Consider the following 20,833-nt stretch of genomic DNA (forward strand, 5'->3'; position numbering starts at 1 on the left):
CTAGAGTCAAAAACGCCCTGGGGCCTATGTTATCCCTAACTTGATCCTTGCTTGCCACATGCTTCAGTTCGACGCTTCCATTTTTCACATGTTCTCGAATGAAGTGGAAACGTACGTCGATGTGTTTACTTCTTTCATGATTCATTGGATTCTTCGCCAGTTCGATTGTCGATTTGTTGTCGACTAGCACTATTGTTGCATTTTCCTGCTTCTGCTCTAATTTGCACAACAGTCTTCTAAGCCATATAGCATGGCATACACACCAGGATGCAGCCACGTATTCTGCTTCGCATGTCGACAGTGTCACAATTGGTTGCTTCCTTGAGAGCCAGGTGAAGGCAGTATTTCCCATAAAAAATACATATCCTGATTGTAATACGGTGAACTGACTTTATTTGAAATGTACGGTAAGCAAGAGTCGCCACCGACTTTTATTTTATCCAAATTAATGAAAGGCTAAAAGAACAGAAAAAAACCTTTTTAAAAGAAAACTGAGTTCGGGGGGTAATTTATACAAAGGGAAGGTGTAAGGCACCCTTTGCATCCATGGTTTTCCATGGGCTCTTAATTGCTTTACTCTTTTGAAACCAAAGGTTTAGAAATGTAGAAGAAGAAAATAAGGACTTTAGCTCGTAAATGAGCGTAGCCTTTTTGAAGGTTTATGAAAAAGTGTAAGAAAAATATTTAAGCCAGAGCAAAGCAATTAGGGGCAAATTACCTTGACATTGTAAAAAAAAGGTTCTTTTAGCCTTTCAGGGCTTACCATACCATAAGAGGGTAGGAAGTCCTTTTATTTAGAGGTTGAAGGGTCGTCGCAATTATTGTTTGCCATAAGACTGTCCCTGCCATAGGGGGGCAGGTTGTCTAAGGGAAGAATCAGAATAGTCATCATTATTAGGCAACCAGGAGGACACCTCAGCATATCGTAGGCAACTTCGAGGGACGAGATCATATAACCGAACCGAAGGCAGCATCATTGGGACTTGTGATCTTTTTGTGATGAGAATGAACTGAGGGCAACATTTGTTGAGGCGTCCTCGTATTCGAGGGACTTGACTATTCAGCACTAAAAAAAAGGCAACAAGGCAACAGGCAACAGGCAACAGAAGAGGTTACCATAAAAGGTGTGTGAGTGCACAATCACGTGATTCAATTCAAGTAATTATCTTATAATTAGTTATCCTAAGTTCAATTTGAGGTTTCCACGCCCTAAATTACTAACCACACAATAATAATATAACAGTATTAAGTGCCTTCAAGGCCACACAATACAACCAGGAGCAGTTACAAAATAAGCCATGGGGAAGGGGAAGAAAAGCAATAAAATAAACCCCAACAGAGCAATAGGTTTAACACAAGTAATAATTAAAGAAGAAATTAAAAAGGAACGAGTTTTAGGGTTACCGAAGGTTCGAGCTTTGACCGGTTGGTTAACCCTGAAAATTGGCAAAGGAAGAATAAACAAAAGGGTGAGTGTAGGAGAAATTCATTAACAGATGAAGTAAACCCTAATTTAACCTATAAGGCAAAAATTAAAAATAAAATGATGTTTAAATAAAAAGAATTAGAACTTAGCTTTTCGATTGGCATGGCGCGTGACCGGAAGAACCCTGAGCGTAACCCTGAAAAACTGCACAAAGAAAAAAGAAAATTTTTTAGTGTAGGAATGATCTAATGATAAACCTCACAAACCCTAATTAGGGCACAAGTTAACCATGGTTAATAAAATAATAAACTAATTGAAATAATACCAAAGTTAACGGAGAAAAATCGAGAATTCGAATCAATATATCAATTAAATAATTATTGGATGTAATCCTAATTATTTAATTGATAAAAAAGTTTATTTGAAAATAATAATGAATTTTAAATAACAATAATAAAACAATTATGAATAAAATTGTGAACACTCGAACTTTCGATAAAATAAATAATTATAATTTGTTATAATAAAATTTTAATTAGTTAAATAAGAGATATAAATAACAATAACTAAAAGAGAAATAAGAAAATAAAAAATAAAAACATTGATGTAAAAAAAATAAAAAATAAATTATAAGAAACTTAGCTTAGATTGGGTGTGATAAGCCTGGGAAGGACTATGTTACGTCTGCGTCTTCAAGGGCGTAGGATCTGATTCCATGAAGATCTTGTGGTTGAGTCTGAGGGTGCATCATGAGTGCGCCTAGGATGAGATGCGCTGGATCTGCAAATACAAAGAATCAAAGAAACAAAATAATGTGAAGGGCGAGAATCGAACCCGCTCCCTCCTGCATGACGCCCTACGCGTTTCCTTTTGCCAACAAGCCAGTCACTTCGTCTTCCTTAAAGGACTTAAATTTTGAACAAAAGTTGCGCGCCCAGTCACTTCGTCTTCCTCGTTGGATTTTCTAGAAAAGGGCACACTTTTGCCCACAGTTTTTACCGTTGCCGTAGCCATCGTGTTTCAAAACCTGCAAATAACCACCAAACAATACCAAGTAATAGCATAAATCAATTGCATACAAACTCACGAGTCCAGTGGAACCGTCAATTTGGTCAGAAAACACCTAGAATCCTAATTTCCCAAAATCAGAATTACAAACCCTAACCATGGCAGATATTGATTCCTGTACCAAACGTTGCAATTAATGGTTCAAACATCATCGAAATAATCCTAGTAACATGTATGTATGCTTAAATATCATTGAGATTGTGTGAATTGGCAGATTGAGTTCTAAAAAAGACAAGCAAACCGTAAGTAGGTGTGAGATGATTTTGTGCACGTGAGGGCTTGGAGATGATTCAGATAACTTCAAGGAACACCAAAGAATGGACTGGAGTCTTCAAATGTCCTTGAATTGGCTTTAATCGTAGAATTCAAGTCTCAACTTTTCTTGATGATTTGAAACTTTTGCAAGGGGTTTTGAGGCAGAATTTTCGTCCCAATTCATCAGGGTTTGTTATGCTTATATGGTAGAAGGAATTAGGTTACAAATTCTAGGCCAGATCCACTTGATTCTTGGATTGCAAATTAGGGAAATTTGATTTATGGAAATCTTTCTAAATTGGCCAAATTTTGTTCCAATCATACCAATTCATATTTGCACGAAAATGCTTTGTTTATGGGGCATTAATGATGATTGAATTTAGTTACAAGGGAAACTCCAACCAAATATTTGATTTTCCTTACTGATTTTCATGATTTTCATCACTTTTTAAATGAATAAAAATTCATATAAAATTAAATAAATCATGAAAATTCGTGGTAATTGAACTTAGGGCCTTGTATATTATAAGGATGAATATTGGGCCAAGAGAGATTGGGTTCCTTTTGCAAAAAGATTCATTTTTAGAGCCTTTTATTTCACATTTTCCTCTTGAAATGATCTAACTTTGACAAGGCATATCTCCCTCAATTCTTAAAATATGGAGAAGTTCTAGGACTTTTTTGAAACCTCAAGATGTCCTCTACAAGCCACTTTGGAAGATTTTTTCCATTTGGAGATTTTATCTTGATGATATGGGCTTTGACAAAAAACTGCGTTTGGTTGACTTTCAAAAAGGACCTGTAATGTTTGGATCCATACCTCTCAAATGAAGCATTTCTAGCCTTGGCATGTGAGAGACAAAGTTGTAGAGAATTCAATTTCCTTCAAAATGAGATTTGGATGGGAAATTTTTGATGTACCATGTGGAAGTTATGGCTGGTCAAAGTTCAGTTGACTTTCTCCTATGAAACCCTAATTTAGAAACTATTGAATTTGCTGATTTCTGAACTTTCCTTGATGAACCATGATCAATCCTTGATCAAATGGTGAATGATACTTCAAAATAAGGTTGTTGACAAAAAATCAGGAGTTTTGACTGTACTTTGACCACAGTTGACTTTTAGGTCAAACTAGTCGACTGTTAACTTTCTAAACAATTGAGTGGTCAATCTTTGGAGTTGGAACCTGAATTTTGTCATGGGGATAGTTTGAAACATCATAAGCCATATGAAATGTATTGGATCCTTTGATCCATTGATTTTCTTCAGAAAAATTCAAAATCCTAGTTCATTGAGCCCTTGTCTATGAGAGTGTGTCTTTGAGTCTTGAGTTTTGATATGAGCTTGGGAAGTAAAATGAGATGGGAAAATTTTGGGGTATGACACTGATGTACTCTTTCGATCATCTATATCTCCACACCAATCGCTGTCGGAGTAACCTATTAGCTTGTAATCTTCTGCTTTTGAGTAAAACATTCCAAGTGACACAGTTCCTTGGATGTCACGAAGAATTCTCTAGTTCTTCCATAAATCGACTCAAGATTCCGACACTTAGGGAAAGATCTGGTCTAGTGCATGTAAGATATCGAAGACTTCCGACCAAGCTTCGAAATTTGTTTGCTTCGACATGTCCCCCCCCCCCCCATCAAATTTTGAAAGCTTGACTCCTGGCTCCATTGGTGTCGAGATTGGATTGCAACCTTCCATTTTGAACCTCTTCAGAATGTCCTTTGCATATTTTTCTTGTGAGACAAAAATTCCAGTTTCTTCTTGTCGAACTTCTAGACCAAGAAAGAAACTCATCTGACCTAAGTCCGTCATCTCAAATTCTCGTGTCATTTGACCTTTGAATTCTTCGATCATTTGATCATTGTTGCCCAGGAAAATCAAGTCGTCGACATAGAGGGCAACGAGCAGTATATTTCCTTTATTCTTCTTTACATATAGGGCATGTTCATAGGGACATTGTTGGAAACCATTCTTCTTGAAGTAGGTATCAATGTGTGTATTCCATGCTCGAGGTGCCTGCTTTAATCCATAAAGTGCTTTCTTGAGTCTTAGCACTTTTCCTTCGCTTTCGTCTTTCATGTATCCCGGTTGTTGTTCGACATAGACTTCGTCTTCGAGCACACCATTCAAAAATGCTGATTTGACATCCATTTGAAATATTGGCCATTTGAACTGAGCAGCTTGAGAAATGAGCAGTCGAATTGTCTCCACTCTTGCAACTGGTGCAAATACTTCTTCATAATCAATTCCTTCCTTCTGCTTGTATCCTTTTTCCACAATTCGCGCCTTGTACCTTTCAACTTTGCCTTGTGCATTCATCTTTTTCTTGAACACCCACTTCACACTAATGGTTCGACTTCCTTTTGGTAACTCTGCTAATTCCCAAGTTTTGTTATGTTCGATAGCTTTAATCTCTTCGTTCATGGCATTCTTCCACTTCTCATCTCTCCATGCTTCTTCGAAACTAATGTTTTCAGAATCTGCTAGCAGACACACAAGATGTACTTCTTCTGTATTATCATACAACTCTTGCAAACTTCTCATTCTAGGCTGTGAGGGTTCATCTTCATTGTCAGAATCTTCAAACCTTGGCGACTGATTCTGGGTTGTTGGTATAATGACTGAGGGTTCTTCAGCTTCGACTATATCTTCTGTCAAATTGTTCCGGTCCTACCTACTTGCTTCATTCACTCGAACATCTCTACTTACTATCACCTTTTTGTTTATGGGGTCGAATAACCTGTATCCTTTTGTTTTCTCATCATAACCAATTAGTATATACTTCTGACTCTTGTCTTCAAGCTTCATTCTTTGTTGATCTGGCACATGTGCATAAGCAACACTACCAAATACTTTAAAATGAGATACAGTCAGCTTCTGTCCACTCCACGTTTCTTGCGGTGTTCGATCTCCCAACTTTGAATGTGGACATCTATTTTGAACATAGATTAAACATTGCACGGCTTCTGCCCAAAATTCCTTCGACATGTTCTTACTTTTGAGCATTGAACGTACCATGTCAAAGACTGTTCGATTTTTCCTTTCAGCAACCCCATTTTGTTGAGGTAAATATGCTGTAGTTAGAAATCACCTTATGCCCTGCTCCTCGCAATACTTCATGAAAGCTGTCGAAGTATATTCTCCTCCTCTGTCAGAACGAAGGGCTTTGATGTGTCGATCAGTTGACTTTTCAACCATTGCCTTAAACTTCTTGAATGCTTCGAATGCTTCAGACTTTTCTTTCAGGAAGTAGACCCAAGTCTTTCTTGAAAAATCATCGATGAAGGAAATGAAATACTTCTTACCACTGAAAGATTCTGGAGTGATTGGTCCACAGATATCGGTGTGAATTAATTCAAGGATGTGCTTAGCTTGATATTCTGCCTTCTTTTGAAAAGAAGTTCTCGTCTGTTTTCCAAGAACACAATCTTCACAAAAAATTTCTTCAAACTTCATGTTAGGCAATCCATGTACCATGTTTCTTTCCGCTAATGTTTTTAACCCAGCATGATGTAAGTGACCAAAATGTAGATGCCATAGAGTTACTTGGTCTTCAGTATTAACTTTCAAACATTTTTCTCGAACGCTTCTCAGATTCAGCTTGTACATGCGATTTCTTCCCATCTCGACTTGAGCAATTTGGTGCCCTGATTTATCCTTCAAATGCAGTATTCGATCCTTCATAAATATCGAATATCCCTTCTCCGTGAGTTGCCCCAGACTTAAAATATTTTCTTTTAGATCTGGTACATAATAAACATCTTGTATTTTTCCAAGTACGTTGTCTTTCTACAAATAACAAATTGTTCCTTTGCCTTCGACCTTTACTTTCGACGCATCTCCAAAAGATACATGAACATCTTCAATTTTCTTTATTTCTTTAAATAGACGTTTGTGACCACACATATGATTACTTTCTCCTGAGTCAAGATACCATATAGTGTCATTTTCTGTGTTTGTCTCCTTTTGGGTCATTAACAGGAATCCTTTGTTTGATTCTGTTTCTAGAGCGAAGTTTGTTGTCTCTTCGACTTTCCTCCTGAATCGACAGTCTTTTGCAAGGTTTCCCCCTTTTCCATAATTGTAGCAACTGTATGAGTTGCAATCCTTCGCATAGTGTCCATGTTTATTGCATTTGTAGCATTCGATTTTGGAGTAGTTCGACCTGCCACCTCTGTGACCACGTCCTCGACCACGCCAATTTTGTTGACTTTCCTGTCCTCTTTCGAAATTATTATTCTGATAGCTTCGACAACCATCTCGACCTCCACGGCCACGTCCTCGACCGCGCCAGTTTTGAGATAAGAGTGCCCTTTCATCTCTAGTGAATTCCTTTGTTTGTTCTGCATTATCATGTGTCTCCTCCTTCTTCTGTATTTTGCGATGTTCATGTGCCTTAAGTGAACCAGCGACTTCTTCGACAGTGATTGTCACAAGATCCTTTGACTCTTCTATTGCGTATACTATATTTTTGAATTTGTCAGTCAAAGATCTTAAAATCTTTTCGACAACTCGAGCATCGGTCATTGCTTCTCCATTTCGTTTCAGTTGATTTACAACTGTTTGCACACGCGTGATGTAGTCCGACACGGACTCCGTCTCCTTCATCTTCATCCTTTCTAATTATCCTCGAAGAGTTTGCAAACGAACTTGCTTGACTATATTCGCTCCGCTGAACGCCATTTCTAGTGTATCCCACGCTTGCTTCAAAGTAGTTGAACCAGCAATCTTCTCAAAACCAGATTCGTCTACTGCTCTAAACAACATGTATAATGCCGTTTTGTCTTTCGACCGCGTCTCTTTCAATGCCTTGTTCTGGGCTGCTGTGTTTCCTGTCGTGGTTTCTGGTTCTTCAAACCCTTCTTCTACAACCTCCCACACATCTAACGATCCGAGCAGCGCCTTCATCTGGATGCTTCATTTCTCATAGTTTGACTTCGACAGTTGCGGTAATGGCATCTGATTCATCATATTTGCCATGAGATCTGATACCAATTTGAAGGTAACAGATCAAACTACTCTCTTTTATATTGACTTTCAAAAGTTTGTTGCAAAGTGAAATTGCAGTTATAAAGAAGGTCTTTATATAGAGACTAGGAAAACATAAATAGACATAAAGAAACATAACATTAAATAGTTAACTATTTCCTATGAGAATAAACTTTTTTGGCTACCCTAGGAGAATTTGTCTTTTGGCTTTCCAAGACCGCATTTAATTTATCCAACAACAATATCATGACTTTTTCAAATCATATACTTCCTCTTAGATACAAATCCAGCAACTGCAATTGTCATAATTTTTGTTATAAGATTTACAAGAATATAAATCAAAATAGCATTTATTAAAACAACTATTGAAGATTGGGAAGTGAGAGGATAATTGTTAGGTTGATGAACTTGTGATGACGTCTGGATCAGAGATCTTCATTTTCTTTCAAGCAAAATTGTTTTTGTTGATACATGATTTTAGAATCAGAAGGATCTGATCAAGGTAGTTCGTGTGAATTAGAAATCAATTTTCAAATACGATGTCACTATTCCATTCTAGAACTAGAAATGGTAGATACTAAGGAGTGAGTTCAACTGGAACAACGACGGTATACGACATAATATGGTGGACCTCAAAGGTTAGCACTGTATTAATGCACAAGTCAGTGAAATATAGGAAAAGTGATTATGCAAATAATTGCAAAGACATGGACTTTATTTGCGGAAGAAGGTTAGAGTCGTCTCTTGTTCCACCATATGAGATGTAAAGAATCATCTGATTTAATTTTATGATATATGATCTTTGAGTTATAGGGATTAAGTGTTTGGTTCCAAAGTTATTTTGTGGATGTGTCTTTAAACTCTTATAATTGGGTTTTTCCGTCTTTTGGGCCTATGAGCGGTGCACAGTACTTCTTATAACATTCAAATTAAATATTTTTCATTTATATTTTATAATAGAAATAAGTACACTAATATGTAATAATATCTTTTAATAATTTTTTAAATATGTATAAATGAACGGGTCCCAAATTTGAAAACTAACGAAGTATTTATTGAATGATATAATTATGGAATGATAGCTTTAAACATGATATAAATTGAGAACCTAGTTAAAAAAAATTATACAGTCGTAATTCTATTAGACAAGTCAAACTAAACTAAAATTCCAACCAAATCAAACTGAAAAAAAAATTATCTATTGTGGTTTGGTTCAAAATTTAAACCAAATCAATAAAAGTCGAACTTGTTGGATTGAGTTTCTAGTTTTCATTATTAAAAATTGTAAAACCGATGTGTATAACTATCAAACATTAAAAGCTCGTGAATAATTGATTCAACACAACGCAACATGTTTGTATTCATTCACTTTAATGCTTCTTTCCCTTCACAAATTACAGCACACCATAGATTACGATCTTCGTCCACCACGAAACCCAAGTTTTATTGCTCACTATCTCTATTTCGAAACCGCAATTGTTTCATTCACCAACACCATTATTTTTTTTAATAGGCAAATAATCTATTAAAAATGGAGTATAAGAGATTCTCCGCCCTTTTACAAACCAAACAGTCCCTACATTCTAAAACAGAAAAGAGGAAGAACTTTTTTCACATCAGACATCATAATTCAACCGATGTGTTATGTTAATTTTTCACATCGGGCCATGGCCCGATGTAAAATGTCTCTAATTTACTACATCACTTAGATTTACATCGGACCCAGGCCCGGTGTAAAACGTTACTTTATGCACTGGTGATATAATATATACCTAACATTGAATGATATGTTATATTGATGTTTAAATTGGGCAGATAGAGACAAAATTTTGATAATCGAATTTTGTGTAGATTAAAAGAGATTATGAATGATTATTAACCTCTATATAATAAATCTGGAAGATTGTTTGCATCAAAAGTTCCGGTTTGGTTTCAACCATTTCAGAATACTTTGTTAAAGTCTTTTGGATCACTTTTGATGCGAACCGGGAGTCTTAAAGAGACTGTTCAAAATTTTTATTTTAGGTACCGATAATCTTGCCAAAAGTGTTCTGAAAATCCTATGTAAGGGTGCAATTTTTTTAATTTTATTTGGATGAATCCTAAAAAGTAAAATGGTAAAATAGTTAAAATTTTTGAATTATTTAAAAATTATAGAGGTGCAAAGGAAAAAATAGGGTCTTTAATTACTATTCAAGTATTTATTATTTATTAAAAGAATTAAGTTGAAAATGGAAGAAAACGAAAAAGAGAGATTTAGGGTTAGTTTAATATTGCCACTCATATTCTCTCTTTGTTCATACCTCTTTCTCATCTTATCTCTCACCGGAAACCGCTCCTCCGCGCCACAGGCGGTGACTTGCGAAATAAACGCAAAAGAAACGCGAAGAACTTCAATTTAAGGTTACCTTTGTGTGTCTCTAGATTTCCTTTTTTTCTTTCTCTTTTCCTCTTTATGTGTTCTTCTGTGTGTTATTGTTGTTGTAACGGAATAGAGAATTAAAGAGTGCGTGATGAAGATGATGACTCAGCAGAGAGTGAAGTTGAGGGAATCATCGCGAGGTTTGAAGCTTAGCACAATCTTGTTGAAGCTCAAATGGTGAGCTTCAACAGCCCTATCGATGTGTGTGTGGTGAGAGTTGTGAAGGTTTGGGAGAGTTTGGTGAGAGTTTGGGAGAGCTTCAACAGCCCTATGATATGTTATATTGATGTTTACATTGAGTAGATAGAGACAAAACTTTGATAATTGAATTTTGTGTAGATTAAAAGAGATTATGAATGATCGTTAACCTCTACACGATCAATCCGGAAAAATACCTTTTGATTGTAAATTCTTAACAAATCTCATTTTGAAAAATTAGGCTATTGAACTCTCTTCTTTGTGGATGTTAGAGTTTTCAATGATTTTAAAATGATAATCTCGACCTCAAAATCAATTCATACTGATTGATATTCATGTATATAAGATTTAAAAATATCATTTACTGTGCGTGCAAGCGGAATGATAGTTCAACTTGTTGATTAGAGAAAGACAACGTTTCATTTCAAGCTATGTGAATTTCTGTACATATGTTATTAATAATTTTAATATCACAATAAAATTATAGGATGAATAATTTAAGTGTCATTTTCTTTTATGAAAATACGATTGGGACAACTGCATACGTTTCAATATTTAAGTAACTTAAATCATCTTATTTCTTGCAGTATATTAACAAATGTAATTCAATTTCAGGTTGATTGCCGCACGTTCGGGTTACAAAAGTCATTATGGAAAAATATCATTCTCAAATATCATTACCTTTTTCTTTAATCACTAGCACTTTTATATTTCTCCAACTCTTCTTTAGCCAATTTCATGATACCGCCCGCGGATGTAATGTACACGTCTTGTGCACCTTTTAGCTGCGGTAATTTCATCAATATAACATATCCTTTCTGGAACCTTAACACACCATCTAGCTACTGCGGAAGCCCTGAGTTTATGCTTGACTGCCAAAATGGTTGATTGACTATGGAAATGATGTCTCAATTTTTACATCCTTCATATAAATCAAGCCTCTCAAGGTCTGAGGATTGCAAGAGACGATTTATGGGTTTTCATTATTTAAATAACTTAAATCCCTATTTCTTGTAATATATTAACAAATGTAGTTCAATTTCAGGTTGCTTGTCGCACGTTTTGATTACAAATTTCATTATGGAAAAATACCATTCTCAAATATTATTACATTTTTCTTTCATCACTAGCACTTTTATTTTTCTCCCACTCTTCTTTAGCCAATTTTAGGTTACCGCAGATGAAATTTACACATCTTGCACACCTTTTAGCTGTGGTAATTTCATTAATATAACATATCTTTTCTGGAACCTTAACACACAATCTAGCTAATGCGGACGCCCTGAGTTTATGCTTAACTATCAAAATGGTAGATTAACTATGGAAATGATGTCTCAAAAATTTTACATCCTTCATATAAATCAATCCTCTCAAGTTTTGAGGATTGCTAGAGACGATTTATGGGGTTTTCTTCCTGGAAATGCGTTTTCTTGTCCCAAACATTATACTAATGTGGAAATAGATTCCCATTTCTTCCATTACACATCCAACAATGAGATGTATACGATATTGTATAAGTGTGGTCCTCTTCCAAATTCATTCTTTACTCCCTCATTTCAAATTTCTTTTGAAGTAATCGGTTGTTATATGGAGGGAAAATTTCATAGTACATACGTAGTATCAAGTTCTAAATTGACTGATTTCAATGCGGTGAACTGCAAGAATAGTATCACAGTTCCTGGAAAAAAGAATTCTTTGCCAAACAAATCATGTGTTATGGAGGGTATTTTAGTCCAAGGATTTGAGGTGAGATGGAATGGTGTTGGGGAAGACAAGTGCCATGCTTGTACAAAATATGGAGGGAGATGTGGATACAAAAAAGTAGAAAATGCATTTATTTGTCTCTCGAAGAGATCTGCCACATCAAAAGGTCCATGAAGTAAAATATTCTATTTGAATATACAATATTCTCTTTAAATCATCACAACTCTAACTCATATTTGCTTTTATAACTCAGGAGCATGAAATTTGAAAAAGAAAATGATCATTGGTAATAAATTCTACTTTCCTTAATATATTTCATCTTTTTTTTCCATGTAGATACTTTATATACAAAATATAATTACTTACACTTCCTATGTTTTTTGAAAGAGTGTATTGGGAACACTCGCTGTCATCACATCCATATATCTTTTTTAGCGCTATAATATACACCCTCGCAACCTCTCCTTACAACCTTTTAGACTTTATATTCAATTCACTAGTAAAGGTCAAAACTTCGGAGTCGAACACGTCATCTTTAAAGATCTTTACAAGGCGACAAACCACTTTGACAAAAAACTAGGAGATGAAGGAAGTGCATAAGTATTTTATGGTAATAGATAACACTTTTGTAGTCAAAATATAGTCCTTAAGGTCAATAGTCATTGCAATCATTGATTTCAGCCACTGTTCATGATCAAATGGCTAAGACTCCAAAATCTCAAATGGACAACTCGTGATGTTAGTTGTTTGGTGTATATCCAACAACTTATATAAAATGGAAGCAATGACTGTGGGAAACCATGAATGCAAGAAATTGATTCTATTTTGTTCATTGCATCTATTGCCTTTTTTTAAAAACTTTTAAGAGTCTTAAAAAATATTTTCTATCATTTGATTATTTTTAGGAAAACTTCCAGATGGGCGTGAAGTGGCAGTGAAAAGGCTTTTTGAATACGGCGTCAATAAAGAACGACAATTTCTTAACGAAATAAATATACTAGCAAGAACTGATCATCCCAATCTCATCTTGGTATATGGTTGCACATCACTCAAAAGTCGTCGAGCTTTGGTTGTCTACGAGTATGTTCCTAATGGATTTTTGAGTGATCATCTTCAAGGTGACAAAGCAACACCTAATAAACTTCCTTGGAACATTAGAATGAGGACTACCGTGGAGACAGCAGGTGCATTGAACCATCTTCATGCTTCTGATATCATTCATAGGGATATTAAAACGAGTAATATTCTCTTAGATGCCGAATACCATGTTAAAGCAGCTGATTTTGGACTTTCGCGCCATATGTAGATCCCGAGTACAATCGACCTAATGCACTTACTTACACAAGTGATGTGTTCCATTATGGAGTGGTGTTGATTTAGCTTATAACATCTATGTGTGCTTATGATCGCAATAAAAAGGATGATGGTGTCAATCTGTATGACATGGCTATTAAAAGAAGTCAAAATCGAACATGATATTGTGGATCATACCCTCGGTTTTGATACAGATTCCATGATAACGCAAATGATTAATGGGGTTGCCGAGTTAGCATTTTGCTGTCTCCAAAGTTCCGGTGATATGGGACCGACAATGGAAGTTGAGATCTAATGTTTACAAAGTCTCTAGGGTGTGAATGAAATCCAACCTCAAAGTATACAACTGTCGGCTACTTGAGGTTGGATTTCATTCACACCCGGGAGACTTTGTAAACATTGGAGCTCAACTTCCATTGCCGGTCTCATATCACCGAAACTTTGGGAGACAACAAAATGCTAACAAGGCAACCCCATTAATCATTTGCGTTACCATGGAATTTATATCAAAACCGAGGGTATGATCCACAATATCATGCAAAGTTTGATTTTGAGTTCTGTTAATAGCCATGTCATACAGATTGACACATCATCCTTTCTGTTGTGATCATAAGCACGCAAAGATGTTATAAGCTCAATCAACACCACTCCAAAACTGAACACATCACTTTTATAAGTAAGTGCATTAGTTCGATTGTACTCGGGATCTACATATGTCCCTTGTGGAATTGTTAAAACACGACTTTGATCATTAGGAAAATGGCGCGAAAGTCCAAAATCAGCTACTTTAACATGGTATTCGGCATCTAAGAGAATATTACTCGTTTTAATATCCCTATGAATGATATCAGAAGCATGAAGATGGATCAATGCACCTGCTGTCTCCACGGTAATCCTCATCCTAATGTTCCAAGGAAGTTTATTAGGTGTTGCTTTGTCACCTTGAAGATGATCACTCAAAAATCCATTAGGAACATACTCGTAGATAACCAAAGCTCGACGACTTTTGAGTGATGTGCAACCATATACCAAGATGATATTGGGATGATCAGTTCTTGCTAGTATATTTATTTCGTTAAGAAATTGTTGTTCTTTATTGACGCCGTATTCAAAAAGCCTTTTCACTGCCACTTCACGCCCATTTGGAAGTTTTCCTAAAAATAATCAAATGATAGAAAATATTTTTTAAGACTATTAAAAGTTTAAAAAAAGGAAATAGATGCAGTAAACAAAATAGACTCAATTTCTTGCATTCAAGGTTTCCCACAATCATTGCAGCCATTTTATTTAAGTTGTTGGATATACACCAAACATCTAACATCACAAGTTGTCCATTTGAGATTTTGGAGTCTTAGCCATTTGATCATGATCAATGGCTAAAATCAATGATTGCAATGGCTCTTGATCTTAAGGACTATATTTTGACTACAAAAGTGTTATCTGTTACCATAAAATACTTCTGCACTGCCTCCATCTCCTAGTTTTTTGTCAAAGTGGTTTGTCGCCTTGTAAAGATCTTTAAAGATGAAGTGTTCAACTCCGAAGTTTTGACATTTACTAATGCGTTAACTATCAAGTCTAAAAGGTTGTAAGGAGAGGTTGCGAGAGTGTATATTATAGCGCTTATAAAGGTATATGGATGTGATGACAGCGAGTGTTCCCAACACTCTAGAAATAACACCATGTAAAACACATAGGAAGTGTAAGTAATTATATTTTGTATATAAAGTATCTACATGGAAAAAAAAGATGAAATATATTAAGGAAAGTAGAAATTATTACCAATGATGATTTTCTTTGTCAAATTCCATGCTCCTACAACAATTAGTTATAAAAGCAAATATGAGTTAGAGTTGTGATGATTTAAAGAGAATATTGAGTATTCAAATAGAATATTTTACTTCATGGACTTGACAGATCTCTTCGAGAGACACATAAATGCATTTTCTACTCTTTTGTATCCACATCTGCTTCCATTTTTTGTACAAGCATGGCACTTGTCTTCCCCAACACCATTCCATCTCACCTCAAATCCTTGGACTAAAATACCCTCCATAACACGTGATTTGTTTGTCAAAGAATTCTTTTTTCCAGGAACTATGATACTATTCTTGCAGTTCACCGTATTCAAATCAGTCAATTTAGAACTTGATACTACGTATGTACTATGAAATTTTCCCTCCATATAACAACCGATTACTTCAAAAGAAATTTGAAATGAGGGAGTAAAGAATGAATTTGGAAGAGGACCACACTCATACAATATAGTATACATTTCATTGTTGGAAGTTTAATGGAAGAAATGAGAATCTATTTCCACATTAGTATAATGTTTGGGACAAGAAAACGCATTTCCAGGAAGAAAACCCCATAAATCGTCCCTTGCAATCCTCAAAACTTGAGAGGATTAATTTATATAAAGGATGTAAAAAATTTGAGACATCATTTTCATAGTTAATCTACCATTTTGGCAGTTAAGCATAAACTCAGGGCGTCCGCAGTAGCTAGATTGTGTGTTAAGGTTCCAGAAAAGATATGTTATATTAATGAAATTACGACAGCTAAAAGGTGTGCAAGATGTGTAAATTTCATCTGCGGTAACCTAAAATTGGCTAAAGAAGAGTGGGAGAAAAATAAAAGTGCTAGTGATGAAAGAAAAATGTAATAATATTTGAGAATGGTATTTTTCCATAATGACTTTTGTAATCAGAACGTGCGACAAGCAACCTGAAATTGAACTACATTTGTTAATATACTACAAGAAATAGGGATTTATGTTATTTAAATAATGAAAAGTATGTGGTTGTCCAAGTCGTATTCTTTTATATTTTTAAAAAAGAATACACTTAAAGTATTCATCCTAGAGTTTTATAGTGATATTAAAATTATTAATAAGATATATATGTATACAAAAATTTACCTAGTTTAAAATGAAACGTTCTCTTTCTCTAATCGAAGAGTTCATAAAATTTATTTTTAAATCTTATATAAATGAATGTCAATTGCTTTGAGTTTATTTTTAGATTGAGATTATCATTCTAAAACTAATGAAAACTCTAACATCTACAAAGAAGAGTTCAATAGCCTAGCCTAATTTTTCAAAAATGAGATTTGTTTAGAATATACAATCAAAAGGTATTTCTTTTCCAGATTTATTATGTAGATGTTAACAATCATTCATAATCTCTTTTAATCTACACAAAATTCAAGTATCAAGGTTTTGCCTCTATCTACCCAATGTAAACATCATTCAATGAATTTTTCAATATAAAACCCAAAGCTAGTTCTTAAACCAATTTACAATATAAAACCGGTTTGTAATTAATAAATTGGTTTAAAATTAGTTTATATATACAAAACGGTTTATAACTGAATGAAAATTGTTTTATTGAAGGAATAAATATATTTATAGAAGTGATAAAGAACAAGATGAGATATATAACTTAATAACAACTAACAAGGGGAAAAAACGCAGTAAAAGATACCTTTTGAAGAATCAAAATAAATCCTCTCCTCCAATGTGATTACGCTATCTTTTGAACGTTGGCTCGGCTGGTGTTGTTAGATAGATAGCTTGCAGCAGGGGCTGAATAATGTTAAAAGCTGGTAAATACAAACAGAAAAACAACACAATCAAATATTTTAGAAAATCATCAGTAATTTACCGAAACTCTTAGATCCGAAAGCAAACCTGAGTGTGAGCATAAGGTGGGTGAAGGAGATAAGGGAGATAAGTTTTACTTTGAAGTGTTACCCAGACACGCGAAGGAAGACTTTGAAGCAAACTTAGGCAGTGAAGGAAGACTTTTAAGAAATTAGGCTGTGAGAAAGTTACCCAGACACGCGATTGATTCTGAAAAAATTCAGTGGATGAGCAGGGAGTGAATTTGCGAGGTGAGTTGTGATGTTTGAAAGTGAAACCGAAGCAGATGGAAGGAGTATAGTGGTTTGCAAGAAGTATCTATGGTGGGTGAGAAATGGAGGTTTTACAGCAAGGTGATGATGAGTAGACAAGTTGAATTCTTATTTACCCAACTCAAAAAGGTGGGTAAGATTATTTTAGTGTAAAATGCATCAAAAACATCAAACAATTGTTTTATATAATAAATAATTAAATATTTAAAAATTAAATGGTTTCATCTGAGTGGTGGAAGATACACTACCCATATTTTTGTGATGGGTTGTCCCCAATTTTATATTATAGAATTGTTATTCTCTATTAAATGAAAAGGAATTGTGGTGCTCACCAGCTCATATGCTTGTCTCACCAATCTGCTGAGTTTGCCCACCCCTAGACCTTTTTTCGATATTGGCTATTTTTGCTATTTTAATCAAAGAATTTTAATATATAACTATAGGACCACCATCTACTTGGTATAAATTCCAACAGCATAAAACACAAAGGTCCCATTAATACAAACCAATAAAATGTGTACTCAGTTGGCTTATTCTTCATTGCTCAAATTAGGCAAGCAACCAAACACAAGATAATGCAATGGCTTACTAACACAAAATGACTATCACAAACTGAAACGGCAAGCAAAGTAATAATTTTGGATAAAAATAAAGAATTTTGAACATGCATTTAAGTTATTTTTTTATCGTTTATAATTTATATAGAAAAGTGAAACTAATTTTGATAAGTGAATTATCACACCACAAATTATTAGTAAAATCTCCATAATAATTTATTTTTTATTCTTTAATAATATCTAATATTTAGGAAATAAATTTTTTATATATAATTGACATATATTGATGGTATAATTTTTTTTGCACAAATAGTAAATTCCAATTTAACTTTTTAAATTCTTTTTTAAAAGTAATTAAGCACTTCAATTATAATATAAGTAATATCTATTAAATCTTAATGAAAAAAATTAAATTATATTTAATTGTCAGTTATATTATTATTATTATTAAGAAGAAGTTATTACTAGTGTTTTATAAACGTTATGTTTTGTAAAGAATTAAAAGTTAAATATTAATAAAAAATTATGATATAAAATTAATATTTAGTATAAACGTTATATTTTAAAATAATAATAATAATAATAATAATAATAATAAACTTTTAAATTTTGTTTATTGTTAATGAGAAAAAAAATAGTAAAAGGCTTTCAATATTATAACTACATAAATGGCTTATTTTAAGACATAAATCTTTCTTTTTCTTTTTCTTTTTTTTCAACTAAAGTTGATATTTTTTTATTAGATAAATAAAGTTAAAATAATTTTTTTTGAGTTTTCATTAATATATTATATTAAATTATAAATAATATATATTATATTTAAAATATATTTATAAAACAATTAAAAGTGAAATAGTATTAGTAAATAATATTAAAATTTACGGTAATCAATATAAAAGTATTAATGTAAATTTAAAGTATAAAATTAAATAATAATTGCAACAACAAAAATTTATAATTAAAATAATGAAATGTAAACTTTTAAAATTTTATTTAGAGTTGTGATTAATTTTTAAAAAACATTATATATGTATTAGATTTTAATAAAAAATTAAATTACATTTATATTAACAAAATAAATTATATATTAAATTTTATTTTTTATAGTGATATGTAACTCACTCTAAAATTTATATTTAATTTTTCTATAAAAAAAATTATGTTTAATAGAGAAATTTAAGGTTTTAAGATGAATGTTTTGAGAAGTGTCACCTATGAATATTGATGACGTGGAGAAATTTTTTTTATGTGGAAAATAATGGTTTTATGTGGCAAATATGTTGAAGTTCTGTTTTAATATATATAATAGAAAACATTAAAAAAAAAAGTAGTTTATTTAATAATTTTTAATAGCAAAATAACATATAACTTGATTTTCGACTTGACGTATTGAATATCATGAGATTTACCCGGATATTTTAAACCTCAGCAAATAAACAATATGGAGTAAGATAGTATCTCAACCACCCCATGAATCCAATTAAAAACAAAATTAAAATTAAAATAAATTATTTCTTATTGGTTGTTCCTAAAAGTGTGAATTTAGGGTCGTGTCTATGCAAGAATTGCTCCAAATCATAAATGTACATAGCTAATAGGTATTCGCAACAAGTATCATTTCTAAATATATAATAAAGTGACAAAAACTATTTTAACTAAATAAAAAAAAGAAAACAAGAAATTCAACATGAGCATTCCACAAAATAATTGTTCAAATGTGCCTGTTGTAATCCATTATTCAAATTCCACACAAATTAAACTTTACTCTTGGCATGTGCACTAACATAACTAATAAAAAAACTTGGCAAACAAACTTTAACAGTCAAAACTCTAATATGAAATGAAAATTTAGAAGAAAAATAACAAAATAAATGACATGCTTGAATCAGGAATATCTATAAGTAGAAGATATAGTTAGTTACCTTAACAAGGTGCTCCAAGCTCGCACGCTTTCTCCACAAAACCATAACAAGATGACGGTATCAATTCAACCAAGAGTCCTTCCGCCTGTTAATTTGACCACATTGCAAGACTCAAATAAACATGAAAACTAGCTAGCACGCACGCGCGTTTCAATGAACAATCCTCACAATTTACATCACATTATGAAGAATCAAACATAAGCTAATCCAGAAAAATGCTTAAAAGTTAAAACAAAAGGAATTACCCTTTCATAGGCATTGATATCTTTCTTGAAAAACTTTGAAGCAGAAGCTCAAAATGAGAAGTTTGGCATTAATGGTTGAAGAAGTGCTGCTGTGTTGCAGAATGAAGTGAAAGAAGAAGAAGAAAGAAAGAAAATGTAATAAATAAAAAAATGGAAATTAAGAAAAGGATACTCCTATTTGTGAAGGAGGTTGAAGAGCGCCACATAAAAAGTGAACGTTATAGCCGTTAAATTAGGGGACATAATGATTGGCCAGTGTCTAAAGAGTGGGTGTGAGTACGAATGGAGTGTGGAAATGTGTGTAAAGCTGGATAGCGTGGTGGTTAAAGTGTGCAACTCTTTGGGGACTACACGGTTAAGAGCCGTTATGTCTTTTTTTTTTTATATATTTTATTACTCAACAATTAATGCCATTCTTATAGTCCAAAAGAATGTTTTGGTGACTCAATCCCCCGTCTAAGTAAGGGATTTATTCTGTTGTTTGAAATTTATTCTTTTGACATGATAAGATTGTGTCAAGAGTCTAACTGGTAATAGATACATTGAATTGTAAAAATATATGATTATAATCCACAATACTTAAAATAAAATAAAATAAATTGTTGGTTGTACCTTCCGTATTTGTGTGATTAGAACTCTATATAAGTCATCTATTTCGATAATTTTTCTTTTCCGGTTACTACTCTATAGGTCTCAAACTCGGGACAAACACAAATAAGGGTTATTCTCGAATACGCGATTAGTCTTAGCAATCTCCACGTGGCTATATCACAACCACCATAGAATTATACTTATTTTCCATGTGATTA

At 33.4% G+C, this 20,833-nt stretch overlaps 1 protein-coding gene and 1 pseudogene across 1 annotated transcript; one reads left to right on the plus strand and one right to left on the minus strand.

Moving 5' to 3' along the window:
• The first annotated feature begins 11,687 nt into the window (after nt 1-11,687).
• On the plus strand, nt 11,688-13,377 carry LOC131659114 (LEAF RUST 10 DISEASE-RESISTANCE LOCUS RECEPTOR-LIKE PROTEIN KINASE-like 1.3). The gene is made up of 2 exons (XM_058928351.1): nt 11,688-12,237; nt 12,977-13,377. Exons 1-2 carry the CDS (start codon nt 11,688-11,690, stop codon nt 13,375-13,377), a joined length of 951 nt encoding a protein of 316 aa, XP_058784334.1.
• A 341-nt stretch (nt 13,378-13,718) lies between these two features.
• LOC131659115 (LEAF RUST 10 DISEASE-RESISTANCE LOCUS RECEPTOR-LIKE PROTEIN KINASE-like 1.1) lies at nt 13,719-14,543 on the minus strand (annotated as a pseudogene).
• Nucleotides 14,544-20,833: the final 6,290 nt, after the last annotated feature.

The sequence above is a fragment of the Vicia villosa genome, linkage group LG3 (assembly GCF_029867415.1).
Source record: "Vicia villosa cultivar HV-30 ecotype Madison, WI linkage group LG3, Vvil1.0, whole genome shotgun sequence".
NCBI classification, from domain to species: Eukaryota; Viridiplantae; Streptophyta; class Magnoliopsida; order Fabales; family Fabaceae; genus Vicia; species Vicia villosa.

What these genes read in the sequence shown, in the direction of transcription:
- LOC131659114 (XM_058928351.1), top strand. Translation starts at nt 11,688, where the DNA reads ATGGAAATGATGTCTCAAAAATTTTACATCCTTCATATAAATCAATCC. An exon ending in GAGATCTGCCACATCAAAAG is followed by an intron (nt 12,238 to 12,976) that starts GTCCATGAAGTA and finishes GATTATTTTTAG; the next exon opens with GAAAACTTCCAGATGGGCGT.